Source organism: Zophobas morio, unplaced genomic scaffold (assembly GCF_036711695.1).
Source record: "Zophobas morio isolate AGI-343-1 ecotype UQ-CSIRO unplaced genomic scaffold, CSIRO_AGI_Zmor_V1 ptg000018l, whole genome shotgun sequence".
NCBI classification, from domain to species: Eukaryota; Metazoa; Arthropoda; class Insecta; order Coleoptera; family Tenebrionidae; genus Zophobas; species Zophobas morio.
Window position 1 is genome coordinate 5156077 of NW_026972123.1, and position 25585 is coordinate 5181661.

The 25585-nt window shown below is 30.1% G+C and overlaps 1 protein-coding gene across 1 annotated transcript in view; it reads left to right on the forward strand.

Moving 5' to 3' along the window:
• The first annotated feature begins 7 nt into the window (after positions 1 to 7).
• The window catches only part of LOC135130877 (retinoic acid receptor RXR-alpha-B), a 101367-nt gene continuing 75789 nt past the window's right edge, over positions 8 to 25585 (forward strand). The window contains exon 1 of the mRNA XM_064058327.1: positions 8 to 351. Within this exon, the coding sequence (XP_063914397.1) occupies positions 246 to 351 (106 nt within the window). The 5' untranslated portion in view covers positions 8 to 245. The remainder of the gene's footprint in view (positions 352 to 25585) is intronic.

Consider the following 25585-nt stretch of genomic DNA (forward strand, 5'->3'; position numbering starts at 1 on the left):
GCCGTCGCCGTCGTCGGCACTCGCAGCAGACGAGCAGGCTGTGTGCGACCGAGGTCGGCGGCGAGCACAGACGCGAGTTTGTTTATTCCGAGCCGACGAATTCGCACAGGTCCGTCTGTAGTGTGTGTTGCGTTCGCGGAAAAATGTGATACGGACCTTATCGCTGCTGAGTGCTCGGAAATGTGTGCACAGTTGTGCGAGTGAATCCAAAGTATTGCTAGGTTGTGATAGGCGCTGTGATAAAGATGATGAAGAAGGAGAAGCCGATGATGTCGGTGACGGCGATCATCCAGGGGGCCCAAAATTGGGGCAGGAGCCTCTCGAATTTCGTACCTCCGCATATGTCGTTAGGTAAAGGCGCTGCTGCGGTGCTAACAAGTGGCGTAATTCCCATTAAAAATAATTGTCAAGGATGCGGCCCAAGGATGCCTCGATTTAGACGTTTCATTAACACGTTTGACACCTGTCAGTTTTGCCATTGTCGCGATGACTGTACTTTTTTTTCGCTAAATTTAGCGGCGGCGGCTCCAGGTGGCTCGCAGCTGTTGCGAATTTTTTTTTTTATTGTTGTTTAGAACGGGCTGAGGTGACCCAATTTTTGGGAATTTGATGACGGTGGTCAAGGTCGGGCGGAAATGGGGCGGCTGGTTTTCGCAAACGGGGGCTTGTTTGCTGCTTTTCTTGGGTTTTTGATAAGGTGGCGAGACTGTGTTGCTTCACTTTGTTTTTTACTGATTGTCGGCGGTGCATCGGTGCATCAGAGGGTTTATCGAATTGAGAATGCAAATATTGACGATTTGTTGATGGAGTTTGTTTTCATTTGATTGGTTTTATTGGCGCGTTGTTCTGAAATGTACAGTTGCTGGAAAAGTTTTACGTCCCTCCCGTCGGAATAATGTTAATTACTATATTTCCGATGGCAACTGGTTTCAACATTGTATAAAAATCAGAATATTTTTTCAAATTTTTGAAGATTTCTGAGCTTTCTTGCATATTTTGTGTTTCGATTTTGAAACAATTTTGGGTTTCTGTCTACGTACTGTGATTTACATAATAATTTTTCGTACAACTTGTTTTACTCCTGTTCTGAAAAATTCCACTTTTTTTTTTTAATTTTGAATTTTTGTATGAAACAATCAAAATAGTAATTTAAATTGGCGATAGCTGCGGGTGACGTCATAACGGTGTCCAACCGATTCGAGATGTGGGACGCAGAACTCCATAAACATTTCAATGTCTATAAATTGATAATGTATATAATACGTAAAATTTTATTCTGCACGAAATACACACGACAACTAAGTAAGAAAGAACAAATAATTTGTGTTAGCTTTTGACAAAATCGGAAAATTAATTAGATGACTATATTATCTCCAATGTGTGTTTCTTCAACACTTTTAGTTAAAATAAAGCAGATAACAGGGTCAACAGGTTCATAGCAATTTTTGTCCAATTTAAATCAAGTGATTTTTTTTCAAGTTTCTTTTCAAATTAAGAAAATTAATGAATATTTGAATTTTTTTGAGCTTGCTTGTATTTTCTGTTTCAATTTTGAAGGTTTTTAGGTTAGTAGAAACGTTTTTTTTTTTCAAGGAGATTTAATTCCTGTTTTATAACTAAGATTTTTGGGTAATTGGAGTTCTACAACTTCCAACAAAATTTTACGATTTTCACACTAAAATTACGGGGTCTATTTTCCAATTCTTCAAAATTTTGACTTTTAAGTTTAAATTTTTGAAAAATTATATTTTTTTCAATTTTATAGCAGTTTCTTCTTTAAGTTGAAGGAAGATGAACCAAAATTTGGATTTTTGTACGTATGTATTAGAAAAAATGGAGATAAATGTGTCGACAACAATGAAAATAGAGCCAAAAAAACCCAATGTTTATAAATTTATAACGTATGTAACATTTCATTTTCTACATGATACTAAAGTTTGAAAAAATTAATTAACGTAAAAACGAACAAATACATAATTTTTGTTAGTTCTCGACAGAATAATCGATAAATTGATTAGATGACCTTATTGTCTTCAAAATGGGTTTCTCTCCCAACAGTGTTAGTTGAAATAGAACAGATAACAAGTTTTATCTCTCTTCATAGGTTCAACCAGTTCATATCAGGGTTGGACCGACTTAAACCAAGTGATTTAAAAAAAAATGTTTTTCTTTTCAGATTATGAAAACACAATGCAAACTGCGGCCTTTTCATATGCATTTTAAATCAAAATAAATTGAACATTAACTAGAATAAAATATTTAGGAATATCGTGCCCACCCCTAAACTTGTGGCTTATGAATCCGCCGTGATTTTTAACTTGTAGAAATATTTGCCAACGCGTTTCGCCAACCTCGTTGGCATTATCTAGACAAAGCTAAACTTGTAGTTTAGCTGTTTGTCATCAAAGTAATAAAATTTGCAAAATCAAATATTTGTTGGAGTGTACTTCAGGAGCGAGGGAAGTTCTGCTACTATCTTAGACTTAAAACTCCTAACGTGATTTTTGTTGCTGTTTTTAGAGTTTATAATGGAAAATTTTTGTTGAAAAGTATCGATTTTGCAATTATTAGACTCCGCCCCTTGGTCTGACAATGAATGAAAAATTCATCACAATTGAGCTTGGAATGGATATGGGAGGGGCTTAATTTTTGGCGTGTTTTTTTCTTAATAGACCTAGTATTCTTTGAACAATACGATAGTAAAATATGTTTTTTATTTCTTGCAGAGAAATGAGGATTTTGCAATTAAGCTCCGCCCCTTTGGCTCACGGCGAATAAAAAAAATCATCACAATTGAGATAATAATGGGGCGGAGCCTAATTACAAAATCGATATTACCTTACACAAATTTTCCATTTTACACATGTTTTAAGTTTCATGTTGTGAAAAAAAGTCTACATATATTAATACAAAAAGGCAAAATGTCAGCCCGCTCACATCAATTGTGATGATTTTTTTATTCGCCGTGAACCAAGGGGGCAAGGCTTAACTGCGAAATATTTATTTCTTTACAAGAGATTAAAAACATGTTTTTGAGTGTCGTGTGTTCATAAATACTATGTAAATTAAGAAAAAAGGCACAATGTAAACCCCGCCCACCCACCCTGTCGCGATTGTGATGATTCTTTTATTCTAAGAATCTTAAAACACGTTTAAAATGGTAAATTTTTGTAAGGAAATCAGTAATTAAAGCGAAAAATTTCTAAAATCGTAAAATTGAAAATGTGATTTTTTTAAAAATGCATCACAATTGAGCTTGGAATGGTTATGGGTGGGGCCTTAATTTTTGGCGTGTTTTTTTCTTAATATACAGAGTATTCTTTGAACAACACGATACTCAAAAATATGTTTTTATTTCTTGCAGAGAAATAAGGATTTTGCAATTAAGCTCCGCCCCTTTAGCTCACGGCGAATAAAAAAATCATCACAGTTGAGATAGGGCGGGTGGGCGGGGCTAGATTTTGCCTTTGTTTCTTAATATGTGTAGACTTAATTCGACAAGAAGAAACTTAAAACATGTAAATTTTTGTAGTATTCAACTAAATTGATTGTAATTTTGATAACATTTTTGATATATTGAGCCATTTTTTGCGTCTCCAACAATCAAACTGCATATTTTAGAAAAACTAGTATAGAAATTATGCAAAAATCGAAGAATTTTCACAAAAATCCAGAATATAATACGTAATATGTTTTTGCCCAGATGTAGAGTTTAAAACTTTGGACATTTTCAAGTAGTGGAAACGCAGTGCATTAAAATTGTCACTAAAACGTCACTATCAAGGTATTTATTTATTGACTATTACGATTGGTGTTTTTTTTCGTTTTTGAGTTGTAAAAAAATCGTTTACAATATGTTGTACGCAGTTAATATAGGTTAAGAACGCCTAAAACAGTACCTCGTATATTGTGTACATTTTCCAGTGGAAAACTCGACGAAAACTTGAGTGGCCTAAAAGCCATATTTTCTCCTCTATTGCTATTACTGAAAGGTTATTTGCGCATTTGTTTGTGTGTTTGGAAGTCTTATTATAAAAATGGAGCGAGTATCGTGGATATTGTCTGCCGACACTTTAACGAGCTCGTTCCGCCAATATGCCTCGGAAGTAACAATCATCAAGAGATTTTTTTTTGTAAAAATTTTTTATTTACAGCTCAGAACACATACATTTTTGTATGATTTTTCCCTAATTTTGGACCTCCGCATGTGCTTAGGTAAACGATGTTCACTAAACTAACAAGTGACGTAATCCCCATTAAAATTAATTATCATCAAGGATACTGTCCAAGGATGGTTGGATTAATCGCTCATTAACTTGTGTGACACCTGTCAAGTTTTGCCAACTCGACCACTACATTTTTTTATTTGTTGATAGGATCGGCGCTGTTACAGGTTACAGGTGGCTGGCAGCTGTTGCGAATTTTTGTTATTGTTGGTTTAGAATACGCAAAGGTGACCCAATTTTTGTCAATTTTATGATGGTGGTCAAGGTCGGGTGGAAAATGGGACGCGTGTGATCGTAAACGGGGAGTTGTTTGCGCTTTTGTGTGTTTTTTTTTTTATGAAGTTGGCGCCGCTGTTGCTTTGCTTTGTTTCTTGGAGGCGTGGGCGGTGCATGGGAGCACGGGAATTCGAATTGGAAGAATGTAAATATTGACAGATGGGTGATTTAGTGTTTGTTTTAATTTCGCGGGAGTTTTTGGGACGACCATGGGTTGGCGTTGTTCTTGAGCTTGGCATAGTTGTTGTTATTGACTTTGGTGGCTGTTGGTTGGGAATTACGAACTAGTCTTGTTTTTTTTTTTTTTAATCTGAATAGGTTAAGAAAAAGGTGCGAACACAAACATTTTTTAAATAATTGAATTCGCGAAATTGAATCGAGTTTTTCGTTTTTCCTTTTTCTTCGATTTTATAATTTTTTTATATCACAATATTCCGGTTTTATAAATTTTCGTTCTTTTAATTTTTCGACTCCCAAATTGTTCAGTTTTTCGTTTCTTCAATTTTTCGATTTGCAGTTTTTTGAATTTTGCAACTTTTCGATATTACAATTTTTTATTTTTCCATTTTTCAGTTCCTCAATTTCTAATTTTTCGATTTTTCGTTTCCCCAATTTTTCAAATTTTTAATTTTCATTTGCGCGATTTTGTATCATAATTTTTCATTTTTCCACTTCTTTTATTTTTTAATGTTTGTTGCGATTTTATGATTTTTCGTTCATTAAATTGTTCAAATTTTCAATATTTGGATTTCGAATTACATATCCGATTTTTTAATTTTCGATTTTAGAAGTTTTTGTTTCCTCAATATTTCAAGTTCTTGATTTCCGATTTTAGACTGTTTTAGTTTTCTTCATTTTGTACTTCTTCGTTTTTTCATTTCATTTATTTTTCATTGTTTCTTGCGATTTTATAACTTCATTTATTCAATTTTTGTAATTTTCAGTATTTGATTTTTCAATTCCTCGAATTTCCAATTTAAAATTTTTCAATTTCTCGACTTCCGAATTGTTCAGTTTTTCATTTCTTCAATTTTTCCGTTTGCAGATTTTTTGAATTTTGCAATTTTTCGAAATTACAACTTTTTATTTTTCAATTTTTCAGTTTCTCAATTTTTAATTTTTCGATTTTTCAATTTTTGGTTTCCTCAATGTTTCAAGTTCTTGATTTTTAATTTTCATTGTTTCGATTTTATATAATTTTTCTTTTTTTCGCTTTGTTTATTTTGCTAATATTTCTTGCGATTTTATGATTTTCCGTTCATTCAATTATTTAAATTTTCAATCTGTGATTTTTCAATTCCCCGAAAATCCAATTTTTAAAATTTGCAATTTCTCGACTTCCAAATTGTTCAGTTTTTCATTTCTTCAATTTTTCCATTTGCAGTTTTTTTGAATTTTACAATTTTTCGATATTACAATTTTTTTTTTCAATTTTTCAGTTTCTCAATTTTTAATTTTTCGATTTTTCAGGTTTTCGTTTCCTCAATTTTTCAACTTCTTAATTTTTAATTTTTATTGTTTCGATTTTATATGATAATTTTTCGTTTTTTCACTTCGTTTATTTTTCTAATATTTCTTGCGATTTTAAGATTCTCCGTTCATTCAATTTTTCAAATTTTCAATCTGATTTTTCAATTCCCCGAAAATCCAATTTTTAAAATTTTCAATATCTCGTGTTCCAAATTGTTCGGTTTTTCATTTCTTCAATTTTTCCATTTGCAGATTTTTTGAATTTTTCAATTTTTCGGTATTACAACTTTTGATTTTTCGATTTTTCAGTTTCTCAATTTGTAATTTTTCGATTTTTCAATTTTTCGTTTCCTCAATTTTTCAAGTTCTTGATTTTTAATTTTCATTGTTTCGATTTTATATGATAATTTTTCGTTTTTTCACTTTGTTTATTTTGCCAATATTTCTTGCGATTTTATGATTTTCCGTTCATTCAATAATTTAAATTTTCAATCTGATTTTTCAATTCCCCGAAAATCCAATTTTTAAAATTTTCAATATCTCGACTTCCAAATTGTTCAGTTTTTCATTTCTTCAATTTGTCCATTTGCAGATTTTTTGAATTTTGCAATTTTTCGATATTACAACTTTTGATTTTTCGATTTTTCAGTTTCTCAATTTTTAATTTTTTGATTTTTCAATTTTTCGTTTCCTCAATTTTTCAAGTTCTTGATTTTTAATTTTCATTGTTTCGATTTTATATGATAATTTTTCGTTTTTTCACTTCATTTATATTTCTAATATTTCTTGCGATTTTATGATTTTCCGTTCATTCACTTTTTCAAATTTTCAATCTTGTGATTTTTCAATTCCCCGAAAATCCAATTTTTAAAATTTTCAATATCTCGACTTCCAAATTGTTCAGTTTTTCATTTCTTCAATTTTTCTATTTGCAGATTTTTTGAATTTTTCAATTTTTCGATATTACAACTTTTGATTTTTCGATTTTTCAGTTTCTCAATTTTTAATTTTTTGATTTTTTAATTTTTCGTTTCCTCAATTTTTCAAGTTCTTCATTTTTAATTTTCATTGTTTCGATTTTATCTGATAATTTTTCGTTTTTTCCACTTTGTTAATATTTCTTGCGATTTTATGATTTTCCGTTCATTCAATTATTTAAATTTTCAATCTGTGATTTTTCAATTCCCCGAAAATCCAATTTTTAAAATTTTCAATATCTCGACTTCCAAATTGTTCAGTTTTTCATTTCTTCAATTTTTCCATTTGTAGATTTTTTGAATTTTGCAATTTTTCGATATTACAACTTTTGATTTTTCGATTTTTCAGTTTCTCAATTTTTAATTTTTTGATTTTTCAATTTTTGGTTTCCTCAATTTTTAAAGTTCTTGATTTTTAATTTTCATTGTTTCGATTTTATATGATAATTTTTCGTTTTTTCACTTCGTTTATTTTGCTAATATTTCTTGCGATTTGATGATTTTCCATTCATTCAATTTTTCAAATTTTTAATCTGATTTTTCAATTCCCCGAAAATCCAATTTTTCAAATTTTCAATATCTCGACTTCCAAATTGTTCAGTTTTTCATTTCTTCAATTTTTCCATTTGCAGTTTTTTTTAATTTTGCAATTTTTCGATATTACAACTTTTGATTTTTTGATTTTTCAGTTTCCCAAATTTTAATTTTTCGATTTTTCAATTTTTCGTTTCCTCAATTTTCAAATTCTTGATTTTTAATTTTCATTTTCTCGATTTTATGTCATAATTTTTCGCGTTTTGACTTCGTTTATTTTTTTAATGTTTCTTGCCATTTTATGATTTTCCGTTCATTCAATTTTAAATTTTTCAATTTTGCAATTTTTGGATTTCCAATAACTATCCGATTTTCCGATTTCTTTAATTTTCAATATTTCAGTTTTACAATTTATATTTCGTTTTTTTGATTTTGAAGTTTCTCAATTTTTAATTTTTCGATTTTCCAAGTTTTCGTTTCTTCAATTTTTCAAGTTCTTGGATTTCTGTTTTTAAACTGTTTTCATGTTATGCTTTTTCGTTTTTTCATTTCCTTTATTTTTCATTGTTTCTTACGATCTTATAATTTTTCATTTATTCAATTTTTGTAATTTTCAATTTTTAATTTTTCAATTTTTAAATTTTTCAGTTACAATTTGTGGATTTCCAATGATCCAATTTCTCGATTTCTTTGATTTTAGATGTAGATTTTACAATTTATATTTCGTTTTATCGATTTTGACCTTTTCGGTTTTTAGTTTCTCAATGTGTTGTCTTTCGATTTTTCTAGTTTTACATTTTTTTTTTTGCTCGAAAACTTGAAAAATGAATTGAAAAATCGAAAAAGTAGAAAATCAAAAATTACAAATCGAAGAACTGAAGAAACGAAAAATTAAAACAATGCATAACCAAAAGTCGGAAAACTAATTAATCGAAAAATGGAAAGAAGAGGAAACGAATCGAAAAATTGAAGAAAAACCGAAAAACTAAAAAATTTAAAAATGTAAACTCGAGTTTGATTATTGTAAAATTGAAGAAATAATAAATGAAAAATGGAAAAATTGCAAATCGAAAAACCGAGAAACTTAAAAATGCAAAACTAATCGAATCGAAAAATTAGAAAACTCAAAAATTGTAAAATCGAAAAATGGTCCAAACTGTGAAGTAGACAAACTATAACATTGAAAGATCGAAAAATTTAAAAGTTAAAAATCAAACAAAAATATAAAAAATATTAAAAATCGAGAAACTAAAAAATCCAAAAACCAATGAGTCGAAAAATTGGAAAACCCAAAAATTATAAGATCAAAAAAATTATAGAATCGTCCAAATTATTGTAAAGTAGAAAACCTGTAACATTGAGAGATCGAAAAATTTAAGAGTTAAAAATCAGTTCAAAATGGAAAAGTTGAAAACTCGAAAAGGTTTTAATATCCAACACATAATTGAAAAATAAAAAAACTCGAAAATCGTGAAATTGAAAAAGTGAAAATTTTTATGAATTACAATTATAAAAATAATAGAGTTTATTTCCAACAGACTATGTTAGTCTATAGTGGATACATTCAAAACATAAATTTCATATATAGTATACATTATTAAGATAAAAGAAAATAAATGCATGTACTAAAATACTGACAATAGGATCATAACAATAAACAAGTATTACATATTTGAAATGAAAACTAGACAAATTGTAAATCAAAAATTGAAGAAACAAAAAATTGAAAAATCCAAAATTGAAAAAAAAGAACAAAAAAAGCTAAAAGTTGAAAAATCGAAAATTGAAAAATAATACATTGAAAAAAAGAAAAACTATAAAATCAGAACATTGAAACACCGAAAAATTGATAAAATAAAGAAATTAAAAAACCGAAACCAGAAATGGCAAATTGAGAAATTGAAGAAAAACCGAAAAACTTGAAAATTTAAAAATGAAAACTCGAGTAATATTGAAGAAACAAAATGAAAAGTCGAAAAATTACAAATCAAAGAACTGAATAAACGAAAAATTGAAACATTGCAGAACTAAAAATCGAGAAACTAAAAAATCGAAAAACCAATGAGTCGAAAAATTGGAAAACCCAAAAATTGTAAAATCAAAAAAAAAATATAGGTAGAATCGTCCAAATTATTGTAAAGTAGAAAACCTATAACATTGAGAGATCGAAAAATTTAAGAGTTAAAAGTCAGTTCAAAATGGAAAAGTTGAAAACTCGAAAAGGTTTTAATATCCAACACATAATTGAAAAATAAAAAAACTCGAAAATCGTGAAATTGAAAAAGTGAAAAATTTTATAGATCACAATTATTACATATTTGAAATGAAAACTAGACAAATTGTAAATCAAAAATTGAAGAAACAAAAAATTGAAAAATCCAAAATTGAAAAAACGAACAAAAGAACCTAAAAGTTGAAAAATCCAAAATTGAAAAATTGTACATTGAAGAAAAGAAAAAGTATAACAGAACATTGAAAAAGCGAAAAATTGATAAAATAAAGAAATTAAAAAACCGAAACCAAAAATTGCAAATTGAAAAATTGAAGGAAAATCGAAAAACTGGAAACTTTAAAAATGAAAAAAAAACTAATTACTCGAAAAATTGGAAAGAAGAAAAATCAGATCCAATCGAAAAATTGGAATTGAAAGAAAAAACAAAAAATTCTAAAATCGGAACATGAAAAATCGACAAATTAAAAAAAATGAGAAAAATAAGAAACCGAATCGAAAAACTGCAAACCAAAAATTTGAAGAAATGAAAAATTTGAAAAATCGAACAATTGAAAACTCGAGAAATTTTAAATCGAAAAAGTGAAGAAAAAAAAATGAAAAGTTTAAAAAGCAAAGGAAATAAAGAATCGAAATGAAAAATTGCAAAATCCAAAAATCGAAAAATTCAAGTTGGAAAATTGAAAAACAAAAAAACCTTGACGGGCGAGAGAAGTTCTGTCGAAATAACCTTCAACCAATAGTTTTGTTTTGAAGTCGAAGGTTTCTGTGCTATGACGCAGATGGACGTCGGAAGCAATGCCCTGTATACTCACGAGGTCTGGTAACACTCAATAAAGGCGGTTACGCTTGGCATTTTTCCAAACGTATTAATACCCACTGACTGATATACACATTTTCCGTTTTTTAGTCGCATCACGACATACCTACGAAAGATTTCAACCAGATTTGTTTGTATACAGGATGTGGAATTTTCATTCTCTACTACTAGGAAAAAATTGACCAAAATCAAAGACCGTCATATATATTTTTTTATTATTTTTGGCGAACTGTCCCACTTTGTTTGTGTTTACACTTTTACACACCGTTCTACACGACATCTGAAATTTATACTATTATAAACTATCACTTTCAACAAGCATTACACAATCTCAAAGTCGAGACAATTTATAACCCAACTCCAACATCGTATTAGTCAGCGTCAAAACTTATGTAATTTGGCACAAAATGAACAACTATACATTTATAAAAAATCCCTTTCAAAAAACAAATTCCCCAAATACTTTATTTATTTAAATTAGTTCAGTAGTACCAACTCACCGCACCAACTGGGCTAAATTTGGTTCACTTTGTGCGCGAACCGTTGAGTCACTGCAATAAGAAAACAAACGCTGGCGCTATTATAACACGATGTGCCGCTCCCACAACACTAGGCAGAAATAGCTCGAATAGGCTGTTTAGTCTGGAACATTTGCTTATTCCAGCTTTGAGTGAAGCCTCACCTGGAAAAGACATCTAATATTTTCATCCCACGTGATTCATATCCCCGTCACGGGAACACAGCCTTGTTCCCGAAGATAGATTTCCAGGATCCCGACCAATAAAAACCGCGTCTGTCCTGTCGCCGCACACATGGTGTGCATGTGCTCCCGAAAACAAAACACGCTTCTTGGAAAGCTGCAAAAAATCTGGAAGGTTATTGCTTTGCGGAACGATTTTTTCAAGTGACGTCATCAACTTGTCGGTGGGGACAAATCGACAAACGAACTTTTCATAGTAAAACATAGTGTCCATAGTTTGCGGTAAAACGGCGCCATAAATAGATCTCTGAATACGCCTCTGCATCGCTAATGAATGGAACCAGACCGTCTGAATGAGATCCGTTTTTATCGTGGTCAGTGTCGTCGGAGCGAAATTATTCCGGGAATGATGGAGTGTTGTAGACTTGGTAGATATCAGAAATTCGGATGTGAAACGCACATGAATTTAAAGCGAGGAAAATCAATACGGGGAACGTTGAAATTTAAATGAAATTGAAAGCGGTACGTAGATACGACGTATGTGTGATAAGAGTCGTGATTTGAGGTGGAATTTGCATAAAGGCGCCGTGGTTGTCAAGGTTGGATTGATAAGGGGCTTTTCGCTGGAAAAACGAAAATGTTGGCGGAATGGAAATTGTTTTAAGACGGTCGTTTCGCTTTCGTTCCGCGGGGTATTGAAACTGAGGAAGGTTAGATTGGTGATAAGAGAGTTTTAATTGTGTTTACTATTGTGGCGATAAATGTACGCAAGGTTATTACTGTTAATTTTGTTTTTAGTTAGATTAGTTGGTGTTTTTCGAGCTAATTATAAATGTAGGTTTGTTTTGGTTGTGGGAGCAAGGGCGTAGTGCTAGGGGGGTCGGCGAAAAGTGATACAGGTTATCGATTTTTTCAGATGTTTGAAAACTGTAAAATTCCACTAAAATGTCACTCTCGAAGGAAAAATTTAATGTTTGTCAAATCGTGATTGATATTTTGTAAGAAGTTAAAATGTAATTAAAATATAAAAGTTTTTGTACGAAAAATTAAGATTTACAGTTTTTTTTTTAGTTTTTTTTTAAACAATCAAATTTTCAGTTTTGGAATTTTTGGATTTCCAATTTTTAATATTTCGATTTTTTAATGTTTTAAGTTCTTGAGTCCCAATTTTTAGATTTTTCAAAGTTTACATTTTTTACTTTTTCGTTTTTTCAAGTTTCCCGTTTTTTGATTCTAAAAGTTGAAAAATCGAGAAACTGAAGAAACAAAAATTGAAACATTGCAAAACTAAAAGTAGAAAAAACTAATCGAAAAAATGGAAAGAAGAAAAAAACAATCGAATCGAAAAATTAGAAAACCCAACAATTGTGAAATCGAAAATTTATAAAATTGTCCAAATTTTAAAGTCGAAAAACTAACATTGAAAAATCGAAAAATTCAAAAATTACATTTCATGACACTGAAAAATTAAAAATTTATTAAAAATCGGCAAATTGAAATATTGAATAAATGAAAAAGTTCAAAATCCATGATAAATGGAAAAATTGTAAAATAGTAAATTAGAAAAAGTGAAACATTTCAAAAATTATAATAATTACCTATTTAACATGAAAATTTGAAAATTTGCAAATCAGAAATGGAAGAAACGAAAAATTGAAAAATCTAAAATTGAAAAAACGAATAAAAAAAATCTAAAAGTTGAAAAATCGAAGAACCGAAAAATCCAAAAATTGAAAAATTTTGATTCGAAAATTGAAATTGAACTAATGAAAATGAAAATGTGGAAAATCGTAAGATTGCAAATCGAAGAACTGTAGAAACGAAAAATTGAAGCATTGCAAAACTAAAAATCGAAAAAATTAATCCGAAAAATGGAAAGAAAAAACAAATCGAATTGAAAAATTAGTAAAATCCCAAAAATTGTGAAATCGAAAATTTATAGAATTGTCCAAATTGTAAAGTCGAAAAACTAACATTGAAAAATCGAAAAATTGGAAAATTAATTCTCGAAAATCCATTAAAAATCGGCAAATTGAAAAATGGAAAAATCCAAAAATAGCAAAGTTGAAAAAGTGAAACATTAAAAAACATAATAATTACATATTTAAAAGAACACTTGAAAAATTGTAAATCGAAAATTGAAAAATCGAAAAATTGAAAAATCCAAAAATTGAAAAATTTCACATTGAAGAAACGAAATAGTATAAAATTAAAACAACAACCGAAATATGGAATGTTGTGAAACTGCAAGTCGAAAAATTCCCAAATCTAAAAATTGAAACATCCAAAAGTTGGAAGTTCGAAAAACTTGAAAATTGAATGAAAAATGAAAACTCGGAAAGTTGAATATTGCAAAATTGAAGAAACAAAAAAAAAAATGCAAAAATTGTAAAAGTTAAAGAAATGAAAAATTGAAATTGAAAAAAAATATATAAAATGGGAATATTAAAAAATCGAAAAAGTGAAAAAATGAAGAAAATAGAAAACCGAAACGAAAAATTGAAAACTTGGGAAATTTTAAATAAAAAATTGCAAAATCTCAAAAATTGAAGAAGAAAAAAGTGACAAAATCACAAATCGAAAAATTGAAATAATTAATATTAAAAAAAATCAAAATATTGAAAGATCGAGTAATTGAAAAAACAAAGGAAATAAAGAATCAACAAAAATTGCAAATCGAAAAATTGCAAAATCCAAAAATCGAAACATATTTTCATACATTTTTCCAACAGTTGGTTTCAATGTGGACACTTTCTCAAATTTGTATTGTAATAATATTTTCGATTTTTGAAATTAGTGAAAATTGTGTAAACCTTCATAGAAGTCAAGCCCAAAAATTTTGACGAAATTTAATGTTTGTTAAGTAGTACATAAAATTTAGTTAGAATTCAAAAAATAACTAAAATGTATAGTTTACAATATGAATAATGGAATTTGAGAAAATTATATTTTTAAATTGCCTGTACTACAAATAAATTAAAAAGTCTACTTTTTCAAAAGATCAAAAAAAATTTCAGAATGTTGATCGGAATTGTTCGATTTTAGTCATCAGAAAAAAACACTGAAAAAATGAAGTTCATTTTACAAAATAACGCAAGATTACAAACCTTTCGAAAAAGCTCTCAAACTGAACATTTTCTAATTTTTCCAAAAATGTTTCCAAATTTGGCACATTCCTATTTTTTCTCTAATCGTTTAAGGTAAAAAAAGCGGTTGGAATATTTTTTATTTTTCGGTGTTTTTTTTTTTGTTGAAAATTTTATAAAATTCTATGAATATCTCAGACTAAAAGAAATTTTTCAAAAAATTAATGTGTAAAAAAAGGAAATTTGGGAAAATTCAGTTTTTAAATTGTAATAACAAATCGAAAATCTTACTTTTTCAAAAAACAAAAGAAAACTGAATTTGATCAAAGTTATTCAATATTGGTCCGGAAAAAAAAACACCCAAAGAATTCGAAAATCATTAAGTCTTTTTTGTTAATTCTAAATGTACCTTAAGTGTTCTGAATGCTAATAAAATAACACAAGTTTATAAACTTTTCCAAAAATGTGTATTATTAAGTGGTGCATGAAATTTAGTAAAGACAAAAAATAACTAAAATCTAATCTAATCTTTTTCCAAAAACGGTTTTCAGAGTTGACACCTTCCTACTAAATTTTTGTTTTAGTTTTTGATGAATGATGATCCTCAAAAATAACCTGGAGTATATTATTTTTAAGTGTTCTTCAATTGTTTCTAAAATCTGGTTTAATAAAACCAGTAATGAATTCCGCAACTTATTTTGATGAGATTTAAGAAAAATTTTCTTTCGGGAAATTTCAACTTTCGAAAATTAAATTAGAAGCCTAAATTTTCATCCCGGACACCCAATTATTCAAAACTTAATTACGAAAGTACCAACTTCTTTCGCCTTTCGCGTTAACGTCAATTTAAATCAATTTTAATTTTCGCATTAAAAAAAAATGTCCTAGTTTGACTCGTCTCCAAATTTCGCCAACAGACTAAATTATTCAAGGTGAAAATTCCTCCGAACATCATCCGAAGACCCGAAAACGTGTTTATTATTTGTTTTATTTTGTTTAACATTATCGGTAGTTGTAAAATAAAATGTCATTAGTATTTGCAACACTGAATTTATTGCTTAATTAAAACCTTCACCTTTTTCATTTATTAAATTTGATCGTGGTTGTTGTTTGACGTTGTGTATTAATGGTTTAATTAATGTTATTACTGACCAAGTTTATGAATTAGTTTATAACTAATTTAAATTCCACATTTATGAGATTTGCTTCGCTTCAACGTTTTCTTAATTCTTTAATACCTAGTTTCAGGTTGGATTATATTTAATTCTCGTCAGGCGTTGTAGCATTACGGAGGTCTTAAAAATAGATATATAGTAATAAAAGTCTGTTTAGGAGCTATAGTTAATTAGTGACTCTTTTAGCACCGTTTTATGTCTTTTAAATACATAAATTTACGATTATTGTGCTCTTGTTATTATAATTAGAACTTTTTTATAAGCAGTGTGTTTATATTATTATTTCTAATTTTTTTAAAAACATTTAAACCAAAATCAAAAATTGTACATCAAGTTGGCTTTGAATTCTCCTGAACTGTGCCGCCTCGTTGTGATGATTAACGCCTACTAGTCGTCTGTCGTAAATGTCAGTCATAACCTAGCTTAAGTGTGAAAATGTGAAATAAGGAAGCGGCAAACTCTTATTTAAAATGCAATGACAGATTCTTTTTGACTTTTTTGCTTTTTGAAAATTAAGTAAGTGTATATTTTTCGTATTTTGCAACCATCACGCAATGGAGGACCTTGATTTTATTAATGAAAAAATCGGCGGATATTCACATAAATGTCGAAAATCGCCTCTATTATATTATAATCCAGAGAAGCTCGTGCGTGTCGAATTGGCGCCAATTTTGTCGAACAAGAACTTCCGGCCCACATTTATTTATTTCTTTAGCCCAAAAATAGTCATTGTGTCTGCGTACGAAAAACACAGCTTGTCCCAATAAAAACAAAGCAAACAAAAATCGCATAAAAGCGGCGTTCCTCGGAAAGTTATACGTTTTTAAGTGCTTCCAGGCCACGACTCTTGTGCCAATTCTTGCCCGCTGGCCCAAATGTCATCCGAATTAATCTCCTCGGATGGCATTTGTTTGGGTCGTATAATTTTTACGATCGCCTCCTCCGTTTCGTTTGTGTTTCGGTAACCTTCAGGATTTTTTCCCCGGACTCTTTGTTTGCACGAGCCGAAAAAAATTCCACGACGCTCGTTTTCCTCGCGATGTGTCACCATAACAGTAAATCAGCTCGCGAATAAATCATGGTAATTGCAGGCAAGAAAAGCCTTTTCCGTTATTAAAACCCGAAGCTCCGCCTGGCAAAAATCCTCGCCGGATACTTTATTTTTACGTACGCGACCTTGGCAGGTTTTGTTTTCTTTGAATGTTAATTTTAATGATAGTTTGCCGCTTCCTAACATATCTAGTTTTACTATAGCGTGTTTACGTTGAAACCTTGAACAAAAGTCGTCTGCAGGTCAAATCAGTATAATAATAAATAAGAAATTGTTGCTGGCTCCTGCTGCCGCTGCCGCCGTCGATTCGGCGATGTTTTCAAGAGAAGGCGGTAATTTGTGTGATTATTTCGTTGCCTGGAACAAAATTAAAAAAGAGATAATAAGAGCAATCTTGTCTGGGAGATTCGTTTCGCGATTATACGATATCGATTCGGCTTTCGAAATTCGGTTTTCACCTTGTCTACGTCCTGTGGGAAGGCGGAGGAAATCGGGAAGAAGATCGGGGACGGCGTCGTTGGGGATAATTTGCGCGTGTTCGAAGATCAAAGCGTCCCTGGAAAAGTCATGTAATTTTCGAGCAATAACTTTCTCGTTTTGTGCTCGATTTTAATTTTGAGGATGTATGAAAGGGAGGTTCAAACGAGATTTTTTTAAATATTACGTTTTGAGGATTTTCATTTTCGTCGCTCCGACAACATTTGATTCGAATTTATTAATTTTCTGCGACCTTACATCTGTGTACGAAAATTTGGTCTTGATATTTCATTTTCTATTCTGATTTTTAGTGTGTTAGTAAAATTTTACGACAGCAATTTTGACTTCTTAGCATGGTCTTGGACGTGTGGTGTATGAATGCGCCTTGATTTTAATTGACTTTACTAACCCGAGTACTAATTTCATTTTTATCGACGTTTCTCACTCCGCCTAGAATATGAAAAAGTAGGTCCTCCGTTTCCGTTTGTCGTGTTGGTGATTTTTAAGTAATCACCGAAACTACTGGAGACAATTTTTTTGGAAATTTTTTACAGGATGATTGAAAACTAATAAATGATTCAATTGATTTTATTCATTAAATTAAAAATGGACATCTAATTTTACTAAATTCCGTTGACACAGTATTATTTTTAATTTTAATATACAGGGTGTCTCAAGTAAAAATCTTCGGCCTAATTAATATCTTGAGAACGGATAGATTTTGAAATTCTGTCAACGGCATTATTTTTTAATTTGAGTTAAATATGAGTATGACTATTTTTTGTTTAAATTGCCACTTATATATTTAATGGATTCTGGTAATACGTTAAATTGCGATTACAATGATATAAAACACTTTCATTTTTACTTGATTAAAAAAAATAGAGAAAAAAATTCGAAAAAGTGCAAATTAAATATTAAAAAACAAAAAATCGGACAATAGAATGAATGAAAAATCGACAAATTAAAATATGTATCTGAAAATCGGTAAACATAAAAGTTGTTGCATCGAAAAATTGAAAAAAACGAAAAATGAAAATATCTAAAATTTGCAAATCGGTAAACTAAAAAACTGAAAACTAAAATAACCTCAAAATTGAGAGTTTAAATTGTGAAATCTGAAAAATTTGAAAAATGTAAATGAAATAACCAAAAAATTCGAAGTTGACAAACGAAAAATTTTAAATTGGAAATCGGAAAACCCAAAAACGGATAATGGAATAATTGACAAATTAAGAAACGAAAAATGGAAAAATTAAATATCGAGAAACTGAAATTGATGAAACGAAAAACTAAAATATCAAAAAATTCAGAAGTTGTAAGTCAAACAATTGTTTAGTCGAAAAATTAAAATTCAATAGTTGAAAGATAAAAGATTTAAAATCCAAAATTCGAAAGTTGAAAAATTAAAAAATTGTTAAACCAATATAAAAATGTGTATGTAGTTAAAAATTGTAAATTTCAAAAGTTCATTCGAAAAATTAATAAAACGAAAAATGAAAATATGTACTTGAAAATAAAAAAAATGATACAACGAAAAATTAAAATACGTATCCGAAAATTGAGAAATTACAATTTAAATTAAAAAAAAATTAAAACGTGCAAAATAAAAGTCAAAAAACAAAAAATCGGACAATAGAATGATTGAAAAATCGAAAAATTGAAAAAACGAGAAATGAAAATATCTAAAAGTTGAAAAATCTTTAAACTGAAAAATTGAAAAAACTGACAATTAAAATACATACTTTAAAATTGAGAAATTTCCAATTGTAAAATCCGAAAAATTTGAAAAATATGAATCAAATGACCAAAAAATTCGAAAGTTGTTAAATCAAAACTTTTAAATTAAAACCCGAATAATTGATAACCAAGAAGTTATAAAATCGAAAAATTGGAAATCGGAAACTTGTAAAATAGAAAAATTGCAAATAAAAAAAATTATAAAATATAAAAGTTGTTGCAGCGAAACATTGAAAAAACGAAAAATGAAAATACCTAAAAGTTGGAAAATCGTTCAACCGAAAAACTGAAAAAACTGAAAATCAAAATAACCTCAAAATTGAGAAATTTCAAATTGTCCAATCCGAAAAATTTGAAAAATATAAATCAAATAACCAAAAAATTCGAAAGTTGACTAATCAAAATTTTTAAATTGGAAATCGGAAACTTGTAAAACAGAAAAATTGCAAAGTAAAAATCGAAAAACCAAAAATTGGACAATCGAATAATTGAAAAATTGATGAAACGGAAAATTAAAATATCAAAAAATTGTGAAATCGGAAAATTCAAAATTCGAAAGTAGAAAAATTAAAAAAATTGTGAAACCGATAAATAAAAATATGTATGTAGTTAAAAATTGTGAAATTCAAAAGTTCATTCGAAAAATTAATAAAACGAAAAATGAAAATACTTGAAAATTAAAAAATTGATAACACGAAAAATTAAAATGCGTATCTGAAAATTGAGAAATTATAATTTAAATTAAAAAAAAATCTTAAAAGTGCAAAATAAAACTCAAAAAACAAAAAATCGGACAATAGAATGATTGAAAGATCGATTGAAAACTGAAATAACAAGAAAATGTTACATGAAAATTAAAATATGTACTTTAAAATTGAGAAATTTCAAATTGTAAAATTCGAAAAATTTGAAAAATATGAATCAAATAACCAAAAAATTCGAAAGTTGATAAATCAAAAATTTTAAATTAAAAACCTGAATAATTAATAACCAAAAAGTTAATAAAATCGAAAAATTGAAAATCGGAAACTTGTAAAATAGAAAAATTGCAAATTAAAGATCAAAAACGGATAACTGAATAACTGATAAATTAAGAAGCGAAAAATGGAAAAATTAAATATCGAGAAACTGAAAAATTGATGAAACGAAAAACTAAAATATCAAAAAATTGAAAAATCAGAAAATTCAAAAGTCGAGTTAAAAAATTGTTTCGTCGAAAAATTAAAATATCTAAAAATTGTAAAATTGAATAGTTGAAAATAAAAAAATAGAATTTAAAATTTCGAAAATAGAAAAATTAAAAACGGTGAAACTGAAAAATAAATATATATGTAGTTAATAATCGTAAAATTTAAAAGTTTATTCGAGAAATTAATGAAACCAAAGATGAAAATACATACTTATCTGAAAATTGAGAAATTACAATTTAAATGTAAATAAAAAATTCGAAAAAGTGCAAAATAAAAGTCAAAAAACAAAAAATCGGACAATAGAATGATTGAAAAATCGAAAAATTAAAATATGTATCTAAAAATTAGAAAATATAAAAGCTCTTGCATCGAAAAAATGTAAAAAACGAAAAATTTGAAAAACATAAATCAAATAACCAAAAAATTCGACAGTTGATAAATCAAAAATTTGTAAATCGGAAAATTGTTAAATACAAAAATTGCAAATTAAAAATCGATAAACCAAAAAAGGACAATGAAGTAATTGAAACAAACGAAAAATGGAAAAATTGATGAAACGAAAAACTGAAATGTCAAGAATGTGAAAAATCAAGAAGTTCAAAAGTTGTAAGTCAAAAAATTGTTTATTCGAAAAATTAATATTCAATAGTTGAAAAATAAAAAATTTAAAATCCAAAATCCAAAATTCGAAACTAGAAAAATTCAAAAATTGTTAAACCGATAAATGAAAATATATGAAAGTAAAAATTGTAAAATATTTGAAAATTGAGAAATTACAGTTTAAATGTAAATAAAGAATTCGAAAAAGTGCAAAATAAAAGTCAAAAAACAAAAGATCGAACAACAGAAAGATTGAAAAATCGAAAAATTAAAAAAACTGAAAAAACTGAAAAATTCGAGAAAATGTTGAATCGAAAAATTGAAGAAAAGACGAAAAATGAAAATATCTAAAAGTTGAAAAATCGTTAAACTGAAATTTTGAATAAACTGAAAATTAAAATATTTCAAAATTGAGAAATTTCAAATTGTAAAATCCAAAAAAATTAAAAAATATGAATCAAATAACCAAAAAATTCGAAAGTTGATAAATCAAAAATTTTAAATTGAAAACCCAAATAATTGATAACCATGAAGTTATATAATAGAAAAATTGTAAATCGGAAACTTGTTAAATAGAAAAATTGGAAAATAAAAATCGAAAAACCAAAAAACGGATAATAATTGAAAAATTAAGAAACGAAAAATGGAAAAATCAAATATCGAAAAACAAAAATATCAAAAAATTTAAAAAGTTGTAAGTAAAAAAATTGTATAGTCGAAAAATTAAGATATCCAAAAATTGTAAAATTTAATTGTTGAAAATAAAAAATTTAAAATTCAAAATTCAAAATTTCGAAAGTAGAAAAATTAAAAACTGTTAAACCGAGAAAGAAAAGTTTATATACATATAGTTAATAATTGTAAAATTCAAAAGTTTATTTGAAAAATCAATGAAACGAAAAATGAAAATACTTAAAAATTTATACTGATAAAACGAAAAATTATAACACGTATGTGAAAATTGAGAAAATACAATTTAAATTTAAATTAAAAATTCAAAATAAAAGCTAAAAAACAAAAAATCGGATAATAGAATGTATGAAAATTCAAAAAATCAAAAAACTGCAAAAACTGAAAAATTAAAGAAAATGTTACGTCGAAAAATTAAAATACGTATCTAAAAATTGTAAAATATAAAAGTTGTTGCATCGAAAAATTGAAGAAACGAAAAATGAAACTGTCTAAAAGTTGAAAAATCGTTAAACTTGAAACGACTAAAAATTAAAATTTTAAATTAAAAACCCGAATAAGTGATAACCAAGAAGTTATAAAATCAAAAAGTTTGAAATCTTACAGTTGTTGGATAGAAAAATTGCAAATAAAAAATCGAAAAACCAAAAAACGGACAATCGAATAATTGAAAAATTAGAAAACCCGAAAATGGAAAAATTAAATATCTAGAAACTGAAAAGTTATAATCGCCGAAACTACTGGACATTTTTTTTTTTGGAAATCGTGACAATTTATTAACATTGTTTTAATGATTATTGAACAATGATTAAATTTTATTTATTCATTGGCTTGACCTGAATTATCTTGACTTGATCTGACTTATTTTGACTTGATCTGACTTATCTTGACTTGATCTGACTTATCTTGACTTGACCTGACTTATCTAGACTTGACCTGACTTATCTAGACTTGACCTGACTTATCTTGACTTGACCTGACCTGACCGTACTTAACTTGACTTCGCCTGTCCTGACTTGACTAATTTTGACCTATTTTGGCTTGGCTTGATTCACCCTACATGACTTACCTTGAGTTGTCCTGACTTGACCTAACCTGCCTAATTTGCCCCGACATGACTTAACTTACCTTGTCCCGACTTATTGACACGACCTACCTGGCCTGGCCTGATGTGACTTACATTGACCTGACCTGTTTTCGTTATTTTGACTTGACCTGTTCTGTCTTGACCTGACCTTGCCCATGTTGACTTAACCTGGCTGACTTGACTGACTTGAACTGACTTATCTTGACTTGACCTATCATGACGACTCAAACTGACCTAACCTATCCTGACCTGACTTATCTTGACCCGAGCTGTCCTAAATAGACTTGTTCTCAACTGCTCTGTCCTGACCAGACATGTTCTGATCTGCACTGAACTAACTTCATCTGACCTGACCTGACCTTACCTGACCTGACTTATCTTGACTTGACCTATTTTGACTTGACTTACCTTGTCGTAACTTGTCTTGTCCTGACTTGACCTGACTTGTCTTGACCTGACTTAGCTTGATCTAATTTATCTTGACCTGACTTATCTTGACTTGACCTATGTTGACCTGACCTATGTAGACCTTTTTTTTTTTTTTTTTTTTTTTTTCTGTGAAAGGGGAAACCCTCATGGGCACCAGAGACTTAGGTTCGATCGTCTCTGGTAGTGTCGGACTTTTACCGACTAAAACCCCTTTCTCGACCAGCTGTTCTCCTACCCCCCCGGAACCGCGTTAGCATTACTTCAGGGGGGTGGTTGGTCGCCGATTTCTTCGTTTTTTGTTTTTTGTTTGGTACTTCTTTTCTTTTTTTTTTTCTCGCTTTTTTTCTAGTTATCTAAAATGTCTTTCTCATCTAAGTTCTCTCTTTCATATTTGGCCTTTTCTTCTATTATTTTCCGCATGAAGTTCTCTATTTCTGTCCATTTGTCCTTACTTTCGAGCATTGTTTCGACGAGGTTCTTATCTTCAATTCTTTTACCTATTTGATCTTCCAGTTTTCTTCTCTCGTTTTGCCATTTTAAGCAAGCAAAAAGTGTGTGCTCTGCTGTGTCTTCTTCTCCACACCCGTACCAGCATTCGCTCGTTTCGCTCTTCGCGATTCTTTGTCTTTGTTTCGCAAAGTTTCCGTGCCCCGAGAGCATCTGCGTTACATAATAATTTATCTCTCCATGCTTTCTATTTGCCCACTTCTGAAGATCTGGGATTAATCTTCTGGTCCATCCTGCTGTTTCGCCTTCTGCCTTATCCCATCTATTTTGCCATTCTTTAAACACTTCCTTTTCAATTTCCCCTCTGTGTTCTTTCCCTCTTTCGTACACTTGACATCTTCTCCGTACTTTCAGATCTATTGGCATCATGCCGGCTATGACGAATAGTGCGTTCGTCGAGATCGTGCGATAACCACTGCTTATCATAATAGCTATCCTTCGGCTTGTTTTATTCAGAAGATTTCTGTAGCAGCCCCATCTGAGTACTTCGTGCCATGTCTCGCATCCATACAGCAGGGTGGAGAGTGCCGCCGTTGCTATGATCTTTCTAGTGGATGACCTTGGCCCCCCGATATTTACCATTATTCTTTTCAGGTTATTGACTATCTTGTCCGTTCTCTTGGTTGCGTCTCTGACGTGCGCTACCATTTTCGTATCCCTGTCGATCGTAACGCCTAAATATCGAATCTGTTCGCTTGTCCTCAGCGGGGGTGCACCTTCTTCTAAATTTAGCTCGATGACTTTTAGCTTACGCCTGCCCTGTAGAAGCACGGCCTCTGTTTTGTGCTCTGCTAGCTCTAAACTTAATTCTTTTATTTTGGATTTTACTATCCTGTAGGCCGTTTCTGTTTTTTGTTTTAGTTCTTTCTCCTTATCCGCGATTACTATTGCCAGGTCGTCGGCAAACGCGATCATCTGTACTCCTTTAGGCAGTCTTGTTTTCAGCAATCTATCATAGAAAATATTCCACAATGTCGGCCCCAAAACGGAGCCTTGCGGTACCCCGCATGACATTTGGAACATACCCCCGTACTCTGTCTCTATCCATCTGTCTTCCAAATAACTTTTTATTACTCGTATCAGGTATGGCTGCACGTTTCTCTTCTCCAGTTCTTGCAGAGTTATGCTCCAATCGGCCGTGTTGAATGCATTTTTTATATCTACCGCCACCATTACCGCCACCTTCCTGTGCTTATAGGAAGTTTTCTTTATTTCTTCCACTGTTTTTTGCACCGTTCTTACTGCATCTATCGTCGATCTTTTTTTTCGAAATCCGTATTGGTGAACGTACAGCCCCCCCCTTTCCGAAATACTTTCCTCTAGTCTGCCTCTGATCATTCTTTCCAACAGCTTGCCGCATGTATCCAATAAGCAGATCGGTCGGTATGATCTTCCGTCCCCGTCTCCCTTGTTTTCTTTTTCTAATAACACTAGACGACCTACCTTCCATATTTTGGGAAATTCTCCATCCATTATACATTTGTTCATGACGTCTAGGATCTCTTCTGGATATTCTTCGACGATCGCTTTCACCATTTCAGGTGTTATGCCGTCCGGTCCCGGTGCTTTTCTGTTTTTTGTTTCTCGGGCCGCCTGCTTGAGTTCTTCCATTTTAAATGGGGGTACTTCCTTCCTGTCCACCGTCGGTAAACTCGGCGTTGTGATGCGTCTTCTGGGAAACAGTTTGGATATCTGGTTGTTCGTTGTCTCTTCGTCTGGAAAAGTCCTTGGGGCCAGTTTAAATTTGTTCGTAACGATTTTGAAGGCTTTTCCCCATGGGTCGTTTTCTAACTCGTGGCAAGTTTTTCGCCACGCTTTGGCTTTCGCCTTTTGGATCTCTTTCTTTAGGGTCTTTTTTAACCTTCTGTATTTTTCGTTTTCTTGGTCTTTCTCATTTTGGGAAGCGTCTTTTTTCTTATTTGTCTTCGTCAATTTTCTCCTTTGTTTGATACAATTCTTTCGGGCGTCTTCGACGCTCTCGTTCCACCAGTAGACTGGCGTTTTGGATCCCTTCGGTGGACTCTTTCTCTTGAAGGATCTATCTCCCGCTTTAACTATGGCAGAAATTAGTGTTTTTGGTGAGCTTTCGTAGTTTGCTTTTTTGTTTTTTTCCAACTCCTTTTTAAAATTTTGTGTGAATGTGCTCATCCTTTCTCTTTCCATTTTCCATCCACTAATCGTTTGTTTTCCGATAGTCGCTCTGCCCTTTTCGGTACGTTTTAATTTTTTTTCTGCCGAAATAAGTTCGAACATGATGCTGTTGTGGTCGCTGAAGTTTTCTTCGTCAACCTCAACTTTCCAATTTGTTATTAGGTTACTT